The sequence below is a fragment of the Lipophrys pholis genome (assembly GCF_963383615.2).
Source record: "Lipophrys pholis genome assembly, contig: SCAFFOLD_53, whole genome shotgun sequence".
Lineage (NCBI taxonomy): Eukaryota > Metazoa > Chordata > Actinopteri > Blenniiformes > Blenniidae > Lipophrys > Lipophrys pholis.
In genome coordinates, this window is record NW_028292267.1 from 34,780 (window position 1) to 52,073 (window position 17,294).

General features: G+C 51.1%; 1 protein-coding gene across 1 annotated transcript in view; it reads right to left on the reverse strand.

The window, feature by feature from the left end:
- pik3c2b (phosphatidylinositol-4-phosphate 3-kinase, catalytic subunit type 2 beta) overlaps positions 1 to 16,271 on the reverse strand; it is a 41,025-nt gene extending 24,754 nt beyond the window's left edge. The window contains exons 1-17 of the mRNA XM_080493694.1: positions 16,247 to 16,271; positions 13,342 to 13,509; positions 10,860 to 11,627; positions 10,688 to 10,782; positions 10,261 to 10,421; positions 10,013 to 10,133; positions 9,780 to 9,891; positions 9,599 to 9,678; positions 9,424 to 9,487; positions 9,179 to 9,325; positions 8,893 to 8,926; positions 8,549 to 8,744; positions 7,526 to 7,648; positions 7,247 to 7,414; positions 6,779 to 6,887; positions 4,955 to 5,097; positions 2,401 to 2,589 (exon numbers count right to left, since the gene is read on the reverse strand). Of these exons, the coding sequence (XP_080349820.1) occupies positions 2,401 to 2,589; positions 4,955 to 5,097; positions 6,779 to 6,887; positions 7,247 to 7,414; positions 7,526 to 7,648; positions 8,549 to 8,744; positions 8,893 to 8,926; positions 9,179 to 9,325; positions 9,424 to 9,487; positions 9,599 to 9,678; positions 9,780 to 9,891; positions 10,013 to 10,133; positions 10,261 to 10,421; positions 10,688 to 10,782; positions 10,860 to 11,603 (2,486 nt within the window). The 5' untranslated portion in view covers positions 11,604 to 11,627; positions 13,342 to 13,509; positions 16,247 to 16,271. The remainder of the gene's footprint in view (positions 1 to 2,400; positions 2,590 to 4,954; positions 5,098 to 6,778; positions 6,888 to 7,246; positions 7,415 to 7,525; positions 7,649 to 8,548; positions 8,745 to 8,892; positions 8,927 to 9,178; positions 9,326 to 9,423; positions 9,488 to 9,598; positions 9,679 to 9,779; positions 9,892 to 10,012; positions 10,134 to 10,260; positions 10,422 to 10,687; positions 10,783 to 10,859; positions 11,628 to 13,341; positions 13,510 to 16,246) is intronic.
- Positions 16,272 to 17,294: the final 1,023 nt, after the last annotated feature.

The following is a 17,294-nucleotide window of genomic DNA, read 5'->3' on the forward strand; positions in this document are numbered from 1 at the left end:
GGCTCAATCTGTGAAGGAGCAGCAGAGGACATGAGAACCACGTCTCAGGTGTGTCTGGTGGAGGCGGGTGTTCCACCGGGGGGGACACAGGTCAGGTCAGCAACTGGGTTTCTATATATACAGTATATGACTCCACCCCCTCATGACTCCACCCCCCATGACTCCACCCCCCTATGACTCCACCCCCCCAGTTCTTCTCCCAGCAGCTACTGAACAGTGGACACCCTCCAGAGCGCTCAGCATTCAGAGAACCTCCATGGACGAGCAGATACGGGCTTGAATCACGTTATGTTTTCTGTTTTGTGGCTGTGGGACTTTGTCCAGCACGGCCCCGCGGACGGTGCTGTCCAGCACGGCCCCGCGGACGGTGCTGTCCAGCACGGCCCCGCGGACGGTGCTGTCCAGCACGGCCCCGCGGACGGTGCTGTCCAGCACGGCCCCGCGGACGGTGCTGTCCAGCACAGGACGGTGCTGTCCAGCACAGCAGGACAGTAAGAGCTTCTGTCTGGGCAGCAACCGTTAGATTAGCGTGAAGCTAACATGCAATGTGTTTCAATGTGCCGCTGATGAAGCCGTCGCGGCCCAGATGTTTGTGTACGCGTGTTCACGCACACCAACCAAGTCCAGGACTCGGGTTTTCCACCTCAGAACCAGAGGTCCAAGTGAGCTCCAGGCCCACTGGAGGAACCAGGGTTCAGAACCGAGCCTCGCCACAACTCTCTGTCTTTCTCTTCTCTCCCCCCTCTCTCATCCCCCCTCTCTCATCCCCCCCTCTCTCATCCCCCCTCTCTCATCCCCCCCTCTCTCATCCCCCCTCTCTCATCCCCCCCTCTCTCATCCCCCCTCTCTCATCCCCCCCTCTTTCACTGACCCGAGTCTGTGCTTCCCCTGCACACACACACACACACACACACACACACACACACACACACACACACACACACACACACACACACACACACACGAGATTGTTATATTTTTACACAGAAATATTAACTAACTTAAATGAACCTTTTATAAACCAGACTGATATTTTGGTATTTCCAGTTTATCGGGTTGCAACACACCTGAATCCAATAAGGGGCTCGTTACTTGGCGTTCTTACGAGCTAGACGATGACATCGTCATCAGATCGAGGTATGCTGAAGCTGGGAGAGAGCTAAAACGTGCAGGACACCGGCCCTCGAGGCCCAGAATTGAGAACCCCTGGTCTAGATGGTCTACATAGTCTACTGGGTCTACTGGGTCTACTGTGCGACTTTCAAATCAACAGGAAGTGACTTTGACTGACTTCCTGTTGATTGGCTGGCGTCCAGAGGAGGAGGAGTCACCAAGGACCAACTGTAGGGGAGCGTCCTCCTATCTCCTAATAGTCCTAACACCTTTCCTTAACTCCTTTAGGAAGCCTCCTAACACCTTTACTAACTCCTTTAGGAAGCCTCCTAACACCTTTCACTAACTCCTACGGTTCAGTGCAGTACTGAACTGGATTGCAACCGTACTGCTCCATAACACCATCTGCACCATAACACCGTCTGCTCCATAACACCGTCTGCTCTATAACACTGTCTGCTCTATAACACCTTCTCCACCATAACACTGTCTGCTCTATAACACCTTCTCCACCATAACACTGTCTGCTCTATAACACCTTCTCCACCATAACACCGTCTGCTCTATAACACCGTCTGCTCTATAACACCGTCTGCTCTATAACACCTTCTCCACCATAACACTGTCTGCTCTATAACACCTTCTCCACCATAACACCGTCTGCTCTATAACACAAGGGTTTGGGTTACCCTAACACAAGGCTCCATTGCAGGCCAGCCACATGGCTCCTGACCCCCTGCTGTGCAGCCAAGCCTCAGTTTGCAGACAGGAAGTGAGAGAAGCCTTCAGAATGTTGCAGTAAGGTTCATGTCACTGGAAGCTGCTGGATAATGAAGCTGAAGATGAACTGGATGAAAGGAGAGGAAGGATCGCATGAGAACTGTGGTGATGAAATTGCCCTGGGTAGGGGTCAGTCGTTCAGTCTTAATGTGGAGACATTCCACATGTGGGACCAGTCAAACCATAACACCTGGTGTGACAAATCCAATGAGCACCTGGAAAACCCACTAACCTACAACCTGCACATTGGTGAATACTAGGTGTTCAGCTATTGAGAGAAGAGGAGGAGGAGGAGGAGGAAGAGGAGGAAGAGGAGGAAGAGGAGGAGCCCCACAGAGCAGGTAGTGAAGAAGTTGGAGTTCATCGGTGGATTAGACCCAGACACACCTACTGAGAGCAGCTCCGGAAAGTTCCTCTGGAATGAAACGTCATCAACACACAGAGGACACATGAGGATGGGTAGGGACAGGTAGGGACAGGTGAGGACAGGTAGGGACAGGTACGTACGAGGCGTGCAGCAGGCCCAGGGCGTCCAGGTGTCCCAGGCAGGTCCACTGTCTCAGCAGGGCGTAGATCTCAGGAAGACACGCCCACTGCCAGCAGGGGGCGCTGGACAGAATCAGAGGCAGGGCTGCGCTGTCCCCCTGACACAACCACCGCTTGTCCCACAGCAGGCGTCTGTCCTCCGTCGTCAACCTAAAGACACAGGGACAATAGTGTGTAGCAGTGTGTAGAAGTGTTGTTTAGCAGTGTGTAGCAGCGTTGTGTAGCATGTAGCAGTGTTGTGTAGTATGTAGCAGTGTTGTGCAGTATGTAGCAGTGTTGTGCAGTATGTAGCAATGTTGTGTAGCAGTGTTGTGCAGTGTGTAACAGTGTTGTGCAGTATGTAGCAGTGTTGTGCAGTATGTAGCAGTGTTGTGTAGCAGTGTTGTGCAGTGTGTAACAGTGTTGTGCAGTATGTAGCAGTGTTGTGTAGCAGTGTTGTGCAGTGTGTAACAGTGTTGTGCAGTATGTAGCAGTGTTGTGCAGTATGTAGCAGTGTTGTGCAGTATGTAGCAGTGTTGTGTAGCAGTGTTCTGCAGTGTGTAGCAGTGTTGTGCAGTATGTAGCAGTGTTGTGTAGCAGTGTTGTGTAGCAGTGTTGTGCAGTGTGTAGCAGTGTTGTGCAGTGTGTAGCAGTGTTGTGTAGTATGCAGCAGTGTTGTGTAGCAGTGTGTAGAAGTGTTGTTTAGCAGTGTGTAGCAGCATTGTGTAGCATGTAGCAGTGTTGTGTAGTATGTAGCAGTGTTGTGCAGTGTGTAGCAGTGTTGTGCAGTATGTAACAGTGTTCTGCAGTGTGTAGCAGTGTTGTGTAGTGTGTAGCAGTGCTGTGTAGCAGTGTTGTGCAGTGTGTAGCAGTGTTGTGCAGTATGTAGCAGTGTTGTGTAGTGTGTAGCAGTGCTGTGTAGCAGTGTTGTGCAGTGTGTAGCAGTGTTGTGCAGTGTGTAGCAGTGTTGTGCAGTATGTAGCAGTGTTGTGTAGCAGTGTTGTGCAGTGTGTAGCAGTGTTGTGTAGTGTGTAGCAGTGCTGTGTAGCAGTGTTGTGCAGTGTGTAGCAGTGTTGTGCAGTGTGTAGCAGTGCTGTGTAGCAGTGTTGTGCAGTGTGTAGCAGTGTTGTGCAGTGTGTAGCAGTGTTGTGCAGTGTGTAGCAGTGTTGTGCAGTATGTAGCAGTGTTGTGTAGCAGTGTTGTGTAGCAGTGTTGTGCAGTGTGTAGCAGTGTTGTGCAGTATGTAGCAGTGTTGTGTAGCAGTGTGTAGCAGTGTTGTGTAGTGTGTAGCAGTGCTGTGTAGCAGTGTTGTGCAGTGTGTAGCAGTGTGTAGCAGTGTGTAGCAGTGTTCTGCAGTGTGTAGCAGTGTTGTGCAGTATGTAGCAGTGTTGTGTAGCAGTGTTGTGCAGTGTGTAGCAGTGTTGTGTAGTATGCAGCAGTGTTGTGTAGCAGTGTGTAGAAGTGTTGTTTAGCAGTGTGTAGCAGCATTGTGTAGCATGTAGCAGTGTTGTGTAGTATATAGCAGTGTTGTGCAGTGTGTAACAGTGTTCTGCAGTGTGTAGCAGTGTTGTGTGTTGTGTAGCAGTGTGTAGCAGTGTGTAGCAGTGTTGTGCAGTATGTAGCAGTGTTGTGTAGCAGTGTTGTGCAGTGTGTAGCAGTGTTGTGCAGTATGTAGCAGTGTTGTGTAGCAGTGTGTAGCAGTGTTGTGTAGTGTGTAGCAGTGTGTAGCAGTATGTAGCAGTGTTGTGTAGTATGTAGCAGTGTTGTGCAGTGTGTACCAGTGTTCTGCAGTGTGTAGCAGTGTTGTGCAGTATGTAGCAGTGTTGTGTAGCAGTGTGTAGCAGTGTTGTGCAGTATGTAGCAGTGTTGTGTAGCAGTGTGTAGCAGTGTTGTGTAGTGTGTAGCAGTGTGTAGCAGTGTTCTGCAGTGTGTAGCAGTGTTGTGCAGTATGTAGCAGTGTTCTGCAGTGTGTAGCAGTGTTGTGTAGTGTGTAGCAGTGTTGTGCAGTATGTAGCAGTGTTGTTTAGTATGTAGCAGTGTTGTTTAGCAGTGTGTAGCAGCGTTGTGTAGCATGTAGCAGTGTTGTGTAGCATGTAGCAGTGTTGTGCAGTGTGTAGCAGTGTTCTGCAGTGTGTAGCAGTGTTCTGCAGTATGTAGCAGTGTTGTGTAGCAGTGTTGTGTAGTATGTAGCAGTGTTGTGCAGTGTGTAGCAGTGTTGTGTAGCAGTGTTGTGCAGCAGTGTTGTGTAGTATGTAGCAGTGTTGTGCAGTGTGTAGCAGTGTTGTGTGGCAGTATGTAGCAGTGTTGTGTAGCAGTGTTGTGCAGTGTTGTGCAGTATGTAGCAGTGTTGTGTAGCATGTAGCAGTGTTGTGCAGTGTGTAGCAGTGTTGTGTAGCAGTATGTAGCAGTGTTGTGTAGCAGTGTTGTGCAGTGTTGTGCAGTGTTGTGCAGTATGTAGCAGTGTTGTGTAGCAGTGTTGTGCAGTGTGTAACAGTGTTGTGTAGCAGTGTTGTGCAGTGTGTAACAGCTGTGTTACCAGAACAGGGCCTTCTTGCTCAGGATGTCCTGCAGCTGCAGCTGAGTGACATCGTCCAGCAGCCGGACGTCGTCATGACAACTGAACTCTGCTGCTGGAGGAGACGAGAAGACAACCTGGAAGGACGAGGACGGGAAGTCCACCTACGCACAGACACACAACCAGGGACACAAAACCATGTACACACACATACAATCAGACACACAACCACACACACAAAACCGGACACACGCACACACATAGACTGTTACAGTGTGTTTCAGGGTGTTACAGTGTTAAAATTGTGTTTCACTGTGTTAAAGTGTGTTACAGTGTGTCATTGTGTTACAGTGTGTTTGTGTGTTACAGTGAGTTACAGTCTGTGTCATTGTGCTAGTGTGATAGTGTGTTAAAGTGTGCCATTGTGTTACAGTGTGTTAGTGTATTAGTGTGTGACAATGTGTTACAGTCAGTTAGTGTGTTAGTGTGTTACAGTGTGTTACAGAGTTAGTCTGTTACAGTGAGTTAGTGTGTTAGTGTGTGACAATGTGTTACAGTGTGTTAGTGGGTTACAGTGAGTTAGTGTGTTACAGTGTGTTGGTGGGTTACAGTGAGTTAGTGTGTTACAGTGTGTCACAGTGAGTTAGTGTGTTATAGTGTGTTACAGTGTGTTACAGTGAGTTAGTGTGTTACAGTGTGTTAGTGGGTTACAGTGAGTTAGTGTGTTACAATGAGTTAGTGTGTGACAATATGTTACAGTGAGTTAGTGTGTTAAGAGTGTGTTGCAGTGTTAGTGTGTTACAGTGTGTTAGTGTGTCACAGTGAGTTAGTGTGAGAGTGTGTTGCAGTGTTAGTGTGTTACAGTGTGTTAGTGTGTTACAGTGAGTTACAGTGAGTCAGTGCATTATAGTGTGTTACAGTGTTAGTGTGTAACAGTGAGTTAGTCTGTTAAGAGTGTGTTACAGTGAGTTAGTGTGTTACAGTGTGTTACAGTGAGTTAGTGTGTTAAGAGTGTGTTACAGTGAGTTAGTGTGTTACAATGAGTTAGTCTGTTAAGAGTGTGTTACAGTGAGTTAGTGTGTTACAGTGGGTTACTCTGTTAAGAGTGTGTTACAGTGAGTTAGTGTGTTGCAGTGAGTTAGTCTGTTAAGAGTGTGTTACAGTGAGTTAGTGTGTTGCAGTGAGTTAGTCTGTTAAGAGTGTGTTACAGTGAGTTAGTGTGTTACAATGAGTTACAGTGAGTTAGTCTGTTAAGAGTGTGTTACAGTGAGTTAGTGTGTTACAATGAGTTACAGTGAGTTAGTGTGTTAAGAGTGTGTTACAGTGAGTTAGTGTGTTACAGTGTGTTAGTGTGTTACAGTGAGTTAGTGTGTTACAGTGTTACAGTGTGTTAGTGTGTTAGTGTGTTACAGTGAGTTAGTGTGTTACAGTGTTACAGTGTGTTAGTGTGTTACAGTGAGTTAGTGTGTTACAGTGTGTTAGTGTGTTACAGTGTGTTAGTGTGTTACAGTGTGTTACAGTGTGTTAGTGTGTTACAGTGTGTTAGTGTGTTACAGTGAGTTAGTGTGTTACAGTGTTACAGTGTGTTACAGTGTGTTAGTGTGTTACAGTGTGTTAGTGTGTTACAGTGAGTTAGTGTGTTACAGTGTTACAGTGTGTTACAGTGTGTTAGTGTGTTACAGTGTGTTAGTGTGTTACAGTGTGTTACAGTGTGTTAGTGTGCTAGTGTGTTACAGTGTTACAGTGTGTTAGTGTGTTAGTGTGTTACAGTGTTACAGTGTGTTACAGTGTGTTACAGTGTGTTACAGTGTTACAGTGTGTTAGTGTGTGTCCCAGGTTGTGTACCTGCAGCATCACACTGTCCGGCTGGTTGAAGTTGGACGAACTTGTTCTGGTTCCACTTTTCTCAGTCGAAGGCCAAAGACCCAGAAGCTTCCTGCCACAGGTCAGAATGCTGGAAGAGGTTATTGATCAGAGGTTATTGATCAGAGGTTATTGATCAGAGGTTATTGATCAGAGGTTATTGATCAGAGGTTATTGATCAGAGGTTACTGATCAGAGGTTATTGATCAGAGGTTATTGATCAGAGGTTACTGATCAGAGGTTATTGATCAGAGGTTATTGATCAGAGGTTATTGATCAGAGGTTATTGATCAGTTCATTCCTGTTCTGTTTCTTACAGGTTCACTTAGAAGTCAGTTGAACAGTTGATGGTTCATTAACCTGTTTTTATCACTGGAAATCACCTTGTGGTCTGAGAAAGTTCTTTATACGCACGCGCACGCACACGCACACGCACTCACACACACTCACTGTCTGAAGTTGAAGAGGGGCATGGTGACCCAGCCCAGAGCCTCCACGCTGCGCCGTTGCCGGCTCTTCTCCTCCGTTCCACCGGGGGGCGGCAGTGAGCTGGCGTACAGCGTCACAGTCAGCTGAGACTCTCGGGGCAACTGGTTGATCTGCACCGGGAAGCACACCCTGGGGAAGGGGACCAAACTGTGTGTGAGTGTGTGTGTGTGTGTGTGTGTGTGTGTGTGTGTGTGTGTGTGTGTGTGTGTGTGTGTGTGTGTGTGCAGTGGCTCCGCCCACCTCTGGTCCCACATCACCAGGTGAAACAGGAACTTGCTGACCGGCTGCTTGGAGGTGTGTTGTGGTGCACAGAGCTCCGCCCCCCCGTGGGTCAGAGAGCAAGACAGGAAGAAGCCCTCGAAGCTGCAGCCAATCAGAGCACGGCACAGAGTGACATCACCATATTTCAAATGTGGGTCACTGATGGTCAACGAACCAAAACAACAACAAAAATCCAAAAACCTCCAAACAGCTGGAGCCTGCAGGGGGCACTGCAACGCCCCTCCCTGACTCCTCCCCCTTAACCCTCCCTGACTAATGCCCCGACCTGCCTCTCCCCACCTCTTCCTCCATCTCCTCTTCCTCCCTGGTCTCCTCTCCTCTTCCTCACTCTCTTCTCCTCTTCCTCCCCCTCCCCTCCTCTTCTTCCTTCTCCTCTCCCCTCCCCTCCCATCTCCTCTCCTCTTCCTCCCTTTCCTCTCCCCTCCTTCTCCTCTTCCTCCCATCCCCTCCTCTCCTCTCCTCTCCCCTCCCCTCCTTCTCCTCTCCCCTCCCTTCCTTCTCCTCTCCTCTCCCTCCCATCCCCTCCCCTCCTTCTCCTCCCATCCCCTCCCATCCCCTCCTCTCCTCTCCCCTCCCCTCCTTCTCCTCTCCCCTCCCTTCCTTCTCCTCTCCTCTCCCATCCCCTCCCCTCCTCTCCTCTCCCCTCCCTTCCTTGTCCTCTCCCCTCCCCTCCCCTCCTCTCCTCTCCTCTCCCCTTCCCTCCTCTCCTCTCCCCTCTCTTCCTTGTCCTCTCCCCTCCCCTCCCCTCCCCTCCCCTCCCCTCCTTCTCCTCCCATCCCCTCCTCTCCTCTCCTCTCCCCTCCCCTCCTTCTCCTCTCCCCTCCCTTCCTTCTCCTCTCCCCTCCTCTCACCTTCCCTCCTCTCCTCTCCCCTCCCCTCCCTTCCTTGTCCTCTCCTCTCCCCTCCCCTCCCCTCCCCTCCCCTCCTCTCCTCTCCTCTCCTCCCTCCCAGACTCACGGTGGGAGTGTTTGTTTATCGTACCTGGCGGCCCAGGTGATGGGGATGCGGTGAGCGGCGTACACATTGAAGGACAACAGGGTGGTGACGAGGCCGGCTTCCTGCAGCGGCGCGGTGGCGCAGTGGGTCTGAGGTGTTGGGTGGAAGTTGGCGTTGAAGGTGCAGCAATAGAGCTCCACCAGGTCCAATATGGCTGCCGTCAGCTTCTCCACCACCTTCTCTGAAGAGAGACCACATGGCATGAGGACCGGCCAATCAGAGCGCAGCAGGAGGAGCGTACTGCTGGATCGTCTCAGCTCGTTGTGTGTGTGTGTGTGTGTGTGTGTGTGTGTGTGTGTGTGTGTGTGTGTGTGTGTGTGTGAGCTTACCTCTGTTCTCTCTGACCGCCAGAACTGATGCATCCTGGGAGGACAGAAGACAAACAAACATGATTCAGGTGTGCTTATGCAAGACATGTGAGTCGTCCTCGAGCGAGGCGTCCTCGTACAAGGCGCTCCCGTGCAAGACGTCCCCGTGCGGGACATCCTTGTGCCAGGCGTCCTCATGTGAGGCGTCCTCATGTGAGGCGTCCTCGTGCAAGACGTGCGAGGCATTCCCGAGCGAGGCGTTCCCATGCAAGACGTGCGAGGCGTCCTCGCACCTCACACCTCTCACCTTCAGGACTTTGGGCTGCAGACGACAGGGGCATGCTGGGAGCTGGCTCAGCGCCTGCGTCACTTCTGGCGTCTCCACAGCAGCCAGCGAGCTGCACAGCGCCTTCACTGATTGGACGAGACGCTCCACGTGCAGCGGCAGCTCCGCCTGCAGCAGAAGACGAGACGTCAGGGTCAAAACGTGTGTGTGTGTGTGTGTGTGTGTGTGTGTGTGTGTGTGTGTGTGTGTGTGTGTGTGTGTGAGACCTCTGACAGCAGGAAGGACTCCGCCTCGTTGTGGAAAGTATCCAGCAGCAGCGTCAGAGCCTCCCTGAACAGCACAAACACAGTTATTACAGAGCAGCACTGTCTGTCTGTGTGTGTGTGTGTGTGTGTGTGTGTGTGTGTGTGTGGGGGGGGGGGGGGGTTATGGCCCCCTCACCTGGTGACAGTCTGTTTGATTGGCCGCTCCTGCAGCAGGATGCTGTGGTTCAAGCTGGACGCCATGTCGTCATCCTCTTCCTGCAGGTCAGGAGCATCATCGTTGTCATGGTAACAACAGATAAACATGGCTCTGTGTGTGTGTGTGAGTGTATGTGTGTGTGTGTGTGTGTGTGTGTTACCGTGCGACAAAGTTCCGTGTTAATTGCAGATCTCTTGCTGAGCAACAATCGAATATCTGTATCGAACTTCAAACTCTGTTGAACGAACTCCAGACCAGCCAACGTCTGAGAGCTACACACACACACACACACACACACACACACACACACACACACACACACACACACACGTTTAGACACACTCACTCACTCACACACAGCGCCACCCCCCACCCCTCCACCCCCCCTCCTACCTGTGGAGGAACTCCTCCTGGCCACAGACCTTCAGCAGGTATTGATCCACGTCCAGAAGCTGCAGCTGATCAGGAGCGTAGCAGAGAGTCTGGTGGATGAGGAGGTCGACAGGGGAGGAGCCTGTGAGACACACACACACACACACACACACACACACACACACACACACACACACACACGCACACACACACACACAGTGATAACAAGCTCTCACCAGAGGCGTCCAGCTGGGGGCGGGGCTTCCTACCATCACAGGTGAAGGTGATTGGCTCTCTGAAGAGCTGGCTCAGCACCGTCACCTTCACGCTGACGCCCAGCGCCTGGTGGAGCTCATCATGGCCCACCGTAGGTGACCACACCACCCCCGAGTTCCTCACTACGTCAGCACACGGGTACGACACCCGAAGTCTATGGACACAGGAGGGTGGAGCTGAGGGTGGAGGACAAGGTGGAGCTGAGGGTGTAGGACGGTGGAGATGAGGATAGAGCTGAGGTTGGAGGACAGGGTGGAGGACAGTAGAGATGATGGTAGAGCTGAGGGTGGAGGACGGTGGAGATGAGGGGGGAGGACAGGGTGGAGGAGAGTGGAGGAGAGGGTGGAGCTGAGGGTGGAGGACAAGGTGGTGGACACACAGGAGGGTGGAGCTGATGGGAGACCTGATGGAGACACTTACACGTCCAGCATGTGACAGAACGCTGCGACCTCCTCGTCTCTCTCCTCCGACACTTGGAACAACTGGTAGCCACACCCCTTTCTCCTGGAGCGCACCTGCCAACCACACAGCAGCCAATCAGAGCTCAGACTGACTTGGTGCTGTGGAGGAAGGCGGGCTCTGAGGGTCTTACCGGGTCTGCGGACGCTGGTCTCTGGGTCTTTTTGGTCCTGGGAACGGGTACGTAGGTCCGGGGAGGCAACTGAGGGGGGAGGGTCTTGCTCCGAGCCACGGGCTTCCCTGATTGGTCACTGCCGAGCCTCCGAGTGGGCGAGTCGCTGATGATGTCATAGTTCAGCTCGCCACCCACTTTGGGCGGATCCACGTCAGGCCGGAACAGGTTGAGGTCCCGGGACCCTCGGGGGGGCAAGGGGGGATTCTCTGGTCCTGATGGGGGAGGGGCAGGGTTTCTTGGTGGGAGGGCTGGGGGGACGGGGTCTGGAGGATCGGGTCTGAGGGGGTCCCCGAGGCCAAGCCCTGGACCGTCCAGGATGTACAGAGACCCTGGTCCCAGACCCCCCCTGGCAGGGACGGATGGGGGGGACCGGGATCTTCTGGTCCCACAGAGTCCCATCAGTGAGCCACTGTCTGGGGCGGGCGAGGGGGGGGACTCCATGAAGGGTCTGGGGGTTCCAGCTGTTGTCTTGAGAGGGGTGGGGGTCTTGTCTAGTCTCAGCTTGGACAAGGCGTCGTACTCCATCTGCAGGGCCTCGGCCAGGACCAGCTCCTTCTGACTGAGACCCAGACCCTCCATGCAATCCCAGACCCCCTGGACCCCCTGGCCATCCTGGACCCCCTGGACCTCCTGGACTTCCTGGACCTCCTGGACCTCCTGGACCTCCTGGACCCCCTCCTCCTGGGGCGGAGGTTCCAACATGGCGTCTCCTCAGAGGAGTCGCTGCTGCGAGGAGAAACAATGATTCATGGAGCTGAAGATTAACTGAGGAGAGGAAGAGGAGATGAAGAGGAGAGGAGGAGGAGATGAAGAGGAGAGGAAGAGGAGATGAAGAGGAGAGGAAGAGGAGATGAAGAGGAGAGGAAGAGGAGATGAAGAGGAGAGGAAGAGGAGATGAAGAAGAGGTGAAGAGGAGATGAAGAGGAGATGAAGAGGAGATGAAGAGGAGGTGAAGAGGAGGTGAAGAGGAAGAGGAAATGAAGAGGAGAGGAAGAGGAGATGAAGAGGAGATGAAGAAGAGGTGAAGAGGAGATGAAGAGGAGATGAAGAGGAGGTGAAGAGGAGATGAAGAAGAGGTGAAGAGGAGATGAAGAGGAGGTGAAGAGGAGATGAAGAAGAGGTGAAGAGGAGATGAAGAGGAGGTGAAGAAGAGAGGAAGAAGAATGGAAGAGGAGATGAGGAGGAGAGGAAGAGGAGAGGAAGAGGAGATGAGGAGGAGAGGAAGAGGAGATGAGGAGGAGAGGAAGAGGAGAGGAAGAGGAGAGGAAGAGGAGATGAAGAAGAGGTGAAGAGGCGATGAAGAGGAGATGAAGAGGAGGTGAAGAGAAGAGGAAGAGGAAATGAAGAGGAGAGGAAGAGGAAGTGAAGAGGAGATGAAGAAGAGAGGAAGAGGAGTTGAAGAGGAGAGGAAGAGGAAATGAAGAAGAGAGGAAGAGGAAGTGAAGAGGAGGTGATGAGGAGAGGAAGAGGAGATGAAGAGGAGAGGAGGAGGAGATGAAGAGGAGAGGAAGAGGAGATGAAGAGGAGAGGAAGAGGAGATGAAGAGGAGGTGAAGAGGAGATGAAGAGGAGAGGAAGAGGAGATGAAGAGGAGATGAAGAGGAGGTGAAGAGGAGGTGAAGAGGAAGAGGAGATGAAGAAGAGAGGAAGAAGAAAGGAAGGGGAGATGAGGAGGAGAGGAAGAGGAGATGAAGAAGAGGTGAAGAGGAGATGAAGAGGAGATGAAGAGGAGGTGAAGAGAAGAGGAAGAGGAAATGAAGAGGAGAGGAAGAGGAAGTGAAGAGGAGGTGAAGAGGGGAGGAAGAGGAGAGGAAGAGGAAGTGAAGAGCAGATGAAGAGGAGAGGAAGAGGAGAGGAAGAGGAGGTGAAGAGAAGAGGAAGAGGAAATGAAGAAGAGAGGAAGCAGAGAGGAAGAGGAGGTGAAGAGGAGAGGAAGAGGAAATGAAGAGGAGAGGAAGAGGAAGTGAAGAGGAGGTGATGAGGAGAGGAAGAGGAGGTGAAGAGGAGAGGAAGAGGGGAGGAAGAGGAGAGGAAGAGGAAATGAAGAGGAGAGGAAGAGGAAAGGAAGAGGAGATGAAGAGGAGGTGAAGAGGAGAGGAAGAGGAAATGAAGAGGAGAGGAAGAGGAGAGGAAGAGGAGGTGAAGAGGAGAGGAAGAGGGGAGGAAGAGGAGAGGAAGAGGAAATGAAGAGGAGAGGAAGAGGAAAGGAAGAGGAGAGGAAGAGGAAAGGAAGAGGAGAGGAAGAGGAAGTGAAGAGGAGGTGATGAGGAGAGGAAGAGGAGGTGAAGAGGAGGGGAAGAAGAGATGAAGAAGAGAGGAAGAGGAGGTGAAGAGGTGGTGAAGAGTAGGTGAAGAGGGGAGGAAGAAGAGAGGAAGAGGAGGTGATGAGGAGGTGATGAGGAGGTGAAGAGGAGGTGAAGAGGAGAGCTTATGGACTGTACCTTCAGACAGAACCCTCCACAGACCTGGATCAGCTCCTCCTGCTGCTCCTCCTGCTGCTCCTCCTGCTGCTCCTCCTGCTCCTCCTGCTCCTCCTGCTCCTCCTGCTCCTGCTGCTCCTCCTGCTGCTCCTCCTGCTGCTCCTCCTGCTGCTCCTCCTGCTGCTCCTCCTGCTCCTCCACATTATTTTTATTAGGAAATCCAACATTTACCATTTCCTTGTTTCAAATTGAGCGACTGTCTGATTTAAAGTGACGTTTAAGACTAGCGCCCCCACACTTCAATGGTGAGGGCAGGAACTGCATGATATTTTAGAGAAGCCCCATAAATTCCCAAGTCATGTTTTAAGGGAGGCTCCTGAGTGCATAGATGTGTGTGTGTGTATAGATGTGTGTGTGTATAGATGTGTGTGTGTGTATAGATGTGTGTGTGTGTATAGATGTGTGTGTGTATAGATGTGTGTGTGTGTATAGATGTGTGTGTGTATAGATGTGTGTGTGTGTATAGATGTGTGTGTATAGATGTGTGTGTGTGTATAGATGTGTGTGTGTGTATAGATGTGTGTGTATAGATGTGTGTGTGTGTGTATAGATGTGTGTGTGTGTATAGATGTGTGTGTGTATAGATGTGTGTGTGTATAGATGTGTGTGTGTGTATAGATGTGTGTGTGTATAGATGTGTGTGTGTGCGTATAGATGTGTGTGTGTGTGTGTGTATAGATGTGTGTGTGTATAGATGTGTGTGTGTATAGATGTGTGTGTGTGCGTATAGATGTGTGTGTGTGTGTGTGTATAGATGTGTGTGTGTGTATAGATGTGTGTGTGTATAGATGTGTGCGTGTATAGATGTGTGTGTGTATAGATGTGTGTGTGTATAGATGTGTGTGTGTGTATAGATGTGTGTGTGTATAGATGTGTGTGTGTATAGATGTGTGTGTGTGTATAGATGTGTGTGTGTGTATAGATGTGTGTGTATAGATGTGTGTGTGTGTATAGATGTGTGTGTGTATAGATGTGTGTGTGTGTATAGATGTGTGTGTGTGTATAGATGTGTGTGTATAGATGTGTGTGTGTGTATAGATGTGTGTGTGTGTATAGATGTGTGTGTGTATAGATGTGTGTGTGTGTATAGATGTGTGTGTGTATAGATGTGTGTGTGTATAGATGTGTGTGTGTGTATAGATGTGTGTGTGTATAGATGTGTGTGTGTGCGTATAGATGTGTGTGTGTGTGTGTGTATAGATGTGTGTGTGTATAGATGTGTGTGTGTGCGTATAGATGTATGTGTGTGTGTGTGTATAGATGTGTGTGTGTGTATAGATGTGTGTGTGTGCGTATAGATGTGTGTGTGCGTATAGATGTGTGTGTGTGTGTGTGTATAGATGTGTGTGTGTGTATAGATGTGTGTGTGTATAGATGTGTGCGTGTATAGATGTGTGTGTGTGCGTATAGATGTGTGTGTGTGTGTGTGTATAGATGTGTGTGTGTGCGTATAGACGTGTGTGTGCGTATAGATGTGTGTGTGTGTGTATAGATGTGTGTGTGTGCGTATAGACGTGTGTGCGTATAGATGTGTGTGCGAAGAGATGTGTGTGCATAGATGTGTGTGTGTGTGTATAGATGTGTGTGTGTGTGTATAGATGTGTGTGTGTATAGATGTGTGTGTGTGCGTATAGATGTGTGTGTGTGTATAGATGTGTGTGTGTGTATATAGATGTGTGTGTGTGCGTATAGATGTGTGTGTGCGTATAGATGTGTGTGTGTGCATAGATGTGTGTGTGTGTGTGTATAGATGTGTGTGTGTATAGATGTGTGTGTGTGTATAGGGGTGTGTGTGTGTGTGTGTGTGTATAGATGTGAGTGTATGTGTGTGTATAGATGTGTGTGTGTGTGCGTATAGATGTGTGTGTGCGTATAGATGTGTGTGTATAGATGTGTGTGTGCGTATAGATGTGTGTGTGTGTGGGTATAGATGTGTGTGCGTATAGATGTGTGTGTGCATAGATGTGTGTGTGTATAGATGTGTGTGTGTATAGATGTGTGTGTGTGCGTATAGATGTGTGTGTGTGTGTGTGTGTGTATAGATGTGTGTGTGTGTATAGATGTGTGTGTGTGCGTGTGCGTATAGATGTGTGTGTGTGTGGGTATGCGTATAGATGTGTGTGTGTGCATATAGATGTGTGTGTGCGTATAGATGTGTGTGTGTGCGTATAGATGTGTGTGTGTGTGTGTATAGGTGTGTGTGCGCGTATACGTGTGTATAGATGTGTGTGTGTGTGTATAGGGGTGTGTGTGTGTGTGTGTGTGTATAGATGTGAGTGTATGTGTGTGTATAGGTGTGTGTGTATAGATGTGTGTGTGTGTAATGTGTGTGTGTGTATAGGTGTGTGTGTATAGATGTGTGTGTGTGTAATGTGTGTGTGTGTATAGGTGTGTGTGTGTATAGATGTGACTGTGTGTATAAGTGTGTGTATAAGTGTGTGTGTGTGTGTGTGTATAGGTGTGTGTGTATAGATGAGTGTGTGTGTAGATTTGAGTGTGTGTGTATAGATGTGTGTGTATATATTGATGTGTGTGTGTATAGATGTGACTGTGTGTATAAGTGTGTGTGTGTGTGTGTGTGTGTGTGTGTGTGTGTGTGTGTGTGTGTTTGTGTGAATTAATACAGGTTGTTTTGTTCACTTTTCAGAATAAAAGTTCAACCAATAAAAACGGTGGAACCAGCAGGTGCAGCAGAACCGTCAGAACCAGAACTTGGCTGGACCGGATCGTTTAGCCCAGATGTGCCGGTCCGGTTATAGTTGTATCTGGAGTGTGTGTGTGTGTGTGTGTGTGTGTGTGTGTGTGTGTGGTGGTGGTGGTGGGGGGGGGGGGGGGGGGGGGTCCGGCCCACTGCGGTCAATCTTACCTGAGAGTCCGGGTCCGGTTCGGGCCGCCGGAAGAAGCGTCACGTGGCTCGTCCCGGTCCGGCCCGGTCTGGTCTGGTCTGTTTCGGCTCGGTCCGGCTTGCTGGGCCCGCGGTGCGGCTCTCTGGACCGGGTCTGTAACGGGCTGCTCCGATCTGTCGCGAGCTGCTCCGGTCTGCGTCTGCACATGCGCAGTCAGAGCTCCATGGAAGCATGCAGCACTTCCGGCGGGATTTTCAAAAGAAAAGCCACTGAAACAGTTTCCGGTTTGACTGTTTTCTCTCTTCGATTCTTTTGAAACCTTTTTCCTTCCGTCAATGTGACGGTGACGTTTCTTCTATGGATCCGTACCGAGGAGCTTATTGATCATCCTTCCTGCTTCTGGGAGTCACTGCTGGGGTCACTGCTGGGGTCACTGCTGGGGTCACTGCTGGGGTCACTGCTGGAGTCACTGCTGGGGTCACTGCTGGGGTCACTGCTGGGGTCACCAGGGAACTGCTGGGGTCACTGCTGGGGTCACTGCTGGGGTCACTGCTGGAGTCACTGCTGGGGTCACTGCTGGGGTCACTGCTGGGGTCACCAGGGAACTGCTGGGGTCACTGCTGGAGTCACTGCTGGGGTCACTGCTGGAGTCACTGCTGGAGTCACTGCTGGAGTCACTGCTGGGGTCACCAGGGAACTGCTGGAGTCACTGCTGGAGTCACTGCTGGAGTCACTGCTGGAGTCACTGCTGGGGTCACTGCTGGAGTCACTGCTGGGGTCACTGCTGGGGTCACCAGGGAACTGCTGGAGTCACTGCTGGAGTCACTGCTGGGGTCACTGCTGGGGTCACCAGGGAACTGCTGGGGTCACTGCTGGGGTCACTGCTGGGGTCACTGCTGGAGTCACTGCTGGGGTCACCAGGGAACTGCTGGAGTCACTGCTGGAGTCACTGCTGGGGTCACTGCTGGGGTCACTGCTGGAGTCACTGCTGGAGTCACTGCTGGGGTCACTGCTGGGGTCACCAGGGAACTGCTGGGGTCACTGCTGGGGTCACTGCTGGGGTCACTG